The sequence below is a fragment of the Pistacia vera genome, unplaced genomic scaffold (genome assembly GCF_008641045.1).
Source record: "Pistacia vera cultivar Batoury unplaced genomic scaffold, PisVer_v2 Contig713, whole genome shotgun sequence".
Classification (NCBI taxonomy): Eukaryota; Viridiplantae; Streptophyta; class Magnoliopsida; order Sapindales; family Anacardiaceae; genus Pistacia; species Pistacia vera.
Window position 1 is genome coordinate 314,975 of NW_022196572.1, and position 3,540 is coordinate 318,514.

General features: G+C 35.2%; 1 protein-coding gene across 1 annotated transcript; it reads right to left on the reverse strand.

Moving 5' to 3' along the window:
* Window positions 1-1,317: 1,317 nt before the first annotated feature.
* Window positions 1,318-2,957, reverse strand: LOC116114558 (zeatin O-glucosyltransferase-like). Its single transcript, XM_031400701.1, has one exon. The coding sequence runs from the start codon at window positions 2,955-2,957 to the stop codon at window positions 1,530-1,532; it is 1,428 nt and encodes a 475-aa protein (XP_031256561.1). The 3' UTR covers window positions 1,318-1,529.
* Between the last annotated feature and the right edge of the window lie 583 nt (window positions 2,958-3,540).

Below are 3,540 nucleotides of genomic sequence, written 5' to 3' on the forward strand. Positions count from 1 at the left end.
CTAATAATAATATCAAATTAATTTTTTATTTTATTTTATGCTCAAGTAAAAATCAAATTAAAAGAAGATCATGGTCCCGCATCAATATCGATAATGTTATTAACTCAACAATTTTGTGGAATTTATTTTACTAATAACCTATAGATATTTTTTATTAATTGAATAAAGTTGGAAATGAATAACAGTTTATGACTTACTGTAGAAAGATTATGCAAGTGATTGAGAGGGTGTAAACTTAACTTATGCAAAGTTACTGTCTTGTAGTTTGGTTACCAAATCTAATCTAGACTTGTCTATGTCATGCAGATCCTAATTGATCTATGGTTTTGTTTTAATACATTTTTTTGGAGCTTTCTCTTCAATATTTAATATCGACAATATATACTAAACACCAAATGTGCTCATAGCTATGGCATCTTCCCAGATAAATTTTTACTCCTAATTTATTCAAAATCATATTATAAACAAGCAAAAAACTCGCAATTGAACCAACAATGGATTGACTGAGTGGTAAAGGTTGGGGTCAAGGAGTTTGTTCCTCTTGTAGTCTTAAGTTCGAATTACAAGAACGATTGCTAATATTGTTGGTGATAGACCACATAACTTATCCTGTTTTGGAAGCATTGTTCGAGGTAGGGAGAGTAGTGGAGGTACATGTAATCTAACCCGAACATCCCCGGTAAAAAATAATAATAATAAAAATAAAAATTTCACAATTGCTTTAATAGATTTTATATCTTTTGGTGGATCGATCAATCTATGTTGAAGTCCAGGATAAAGATCAAGCTGTTCTGCATGTCTAATCAAGTTACCACTTAATTAATGTACTATGAATATTGAATTTGCTCGTGAGTAGTTTTAAACAAATCCCGCGTGAGCTTTTTTGTAAAACAATTTCAGGAAATTCAATCAGCTATCGCTCATTTACAGCTTACACATGCGTCTAATATTGAATCGATGCAGCATATTGGGATTAGGATATAAATTAAAATTATCATTATATTAATGAATTGTAGTGGAACGTGAAGGTAAATCAAAATTTTATTCATTCCGAAAAAATTTAAATAATGTGCAATTTATCAAAAGTCTATTAATTCTAAAAATAACTGAATAGCATTAATTAATTTCATTAAATTTCAGGAATTAAGTCTTGTCGGTTTTGAGATATGACAGAAACAAAAACATAAGTTAGTTAAATAATTAATTCATCAATAATTCTATTATACGTTGAAACAAGCTGTATATGCAACCATTTGTTCATTATAACAACAAATAAATATGATAAAACTAATAACTGACGACCATAAATTAAAAACAAAACAAAATCTGAACTCAAGTGGTGATGAAGATGATGTTGCTCTCCAAAATTCACCCAACATATAGCAATAAGAACATATATAGAAACAGATGTAGATATGAAATTAATATGAAACTCTCCATTTGTAGCGCCAAGGGAACCCAGAAGAACCTTGATCCACCGGCAAATGAATATGCAAGCAAATGAAGTTTTATGCATGCATATTCAACACTCATCTAGTGATATGAGCAACAAAGGAATTGAACTCCGTGCAAGAAACTCCACCTTCACGCATTGATTGCCGCACTTGGCGACCCAATTCTGCAGCCTTATTTCTCATCTCATCCCCCTCCTTCGATGCCATTAATCTTGTCACAGCAGTTTCCACCATATTTGATGTCACTATCTCTTGTCTGTGAGCCCAGTCCCTAACAAAAATGCCAACTTTTAGCACTTGTGTTATAAGCACTGTGTTTCTGGGCTGATCAGAATGCATAGGCCATGCCGCAATTGGTACTCCCATGCTCATACTTTCCATGCAAGAATTCCACCCACAGTGACTCATAAACCCACCTGTTGATGGATGAGCCAAAATTTCCAGTTGGGGTGACCAGTCTCTCACTACTAATCCCGTATATTTAACTGAATCTTCATACCCTTTTGGGAGCTCAACTCTTCTCACTTCTCCACTGAAAACATCTGCTTTGTCAACGTCTCTCACCAACCAAATGAACTTTTGATTGCTTTGCTTCAAACCAATAGCAAGCTCCTTGATCTGTGCATCATTCATGGCGGTGGTTGTCCCAAAAGAAACATATACAACCGAGTTTGGTGCTTGCTTGTCAAGCCACTCCAAGCAAAAGTGCCTATTTTTCTTCTGAGGTACTATTGTCACAGGGTTGAATGGCCCTAAAGCCCAATTTTTAATCTTGTTTGACATTGTTTCTCTATCAAGCAAATCCATGTAAGCACTCTCAATCACTCTACATGTGTTGTAAACATTTCCAGAGTTGAACTTTCGATAGTCGTATTCAGAAGAAATCGAATCCAAGAACTCTTTGGTGAAACAATCTTCTAAAGAAGGGATGTCTTTTGGGATTGCATCATTGGCGTCAATAGATTTCCCCATAGATTCCCATATGTACAAGTAAATAGAAAAAGCTGATACGCTATGGAAACAATAAGACTCTACGTTGGGGATAACACGAACTTCTTGAATCAGTACAGACCCCATCAATGAGTCATGAATGACAATCACTTTTCTCGCCGTGGAAGAAAGCTGGACTAAAAGTTGAGCCAGAGGGTGACCAAGCTGTTTTGATGCATTAAAACATGTTTGCAGATGAGGAGGAAACTTACAGGTTCCATTGGCGTCAGGAGGGCAGGAAACAAATGGAGGGATTTCGAAGTCATGGAAATGGACGTTAAAAATGTTGAGTGGGTTCCAACCATGGACCCGAACCTTGGCCTGGAGGTTGTGGGAAGCTGTGCCGACGTAATGAACCGGAATATTGTAAGAGGAGACGAGGCGGGAGAGTTGAAGAAGCTGATTGAGATGGCCTTGAGCTGGAAATGGCACCATAACCACAACCACTTCTTGTTCTTTCACCTGTAGACCATTTTGGCCATGGTTTTGGTTGTCTTGGTGGTTAGTCGTCATGAAAAAATGGAAAGTCTGTTGATGGCTACGAGTTTTAATGCTCTTTCATTGTGTGTTGGGGTTTTTATACATGAAATTGGTGATATTGCAAGGATAAATAATCATATTTATACGTATAAGTATAGGTAGGTGGGTAGTTACAAGGATGAGTATCACTTATGGTATTTAATAAACTGATGATATGAATAATGTATATTATTAATGGATGAAGAAGATGAACGGACGTGATAAAGGATTCCACCTCCAAGCCGGAATTGATATTTAGTCAATGATAATTAACAATTTAAATACAAGAATCAGTAGTTATAAAAAATGACATGAAAACTTAATTAAATCTTAGATAATATCCAATTAAAAAGAAGAAAAAAAATCTACTGCAATTTATTTAATCTCTGTCATCATAGTGCATTATAGCTACGGAAAACACAGATCATATATATGTTAACGATCTGCTGATTTGCCATATATTGTATCCTGGTTCTACGTACGCTATTATAAATTTCATCGAACAAGTAAAACTTTGAGGAAAGCCTTAAAATCAGAGTGTATCCCGTAACAATGTAACGTATAACGGCTAATGAAT

Coding starts and splice junctions, on each gene's coding strand:
- LOC116114558 (XM_031400701.1), bottom strand. CDS start 2,957: ATGACGACTAACCACCAAGACAACCAAAACCATGGCCAAAATGGTCTA.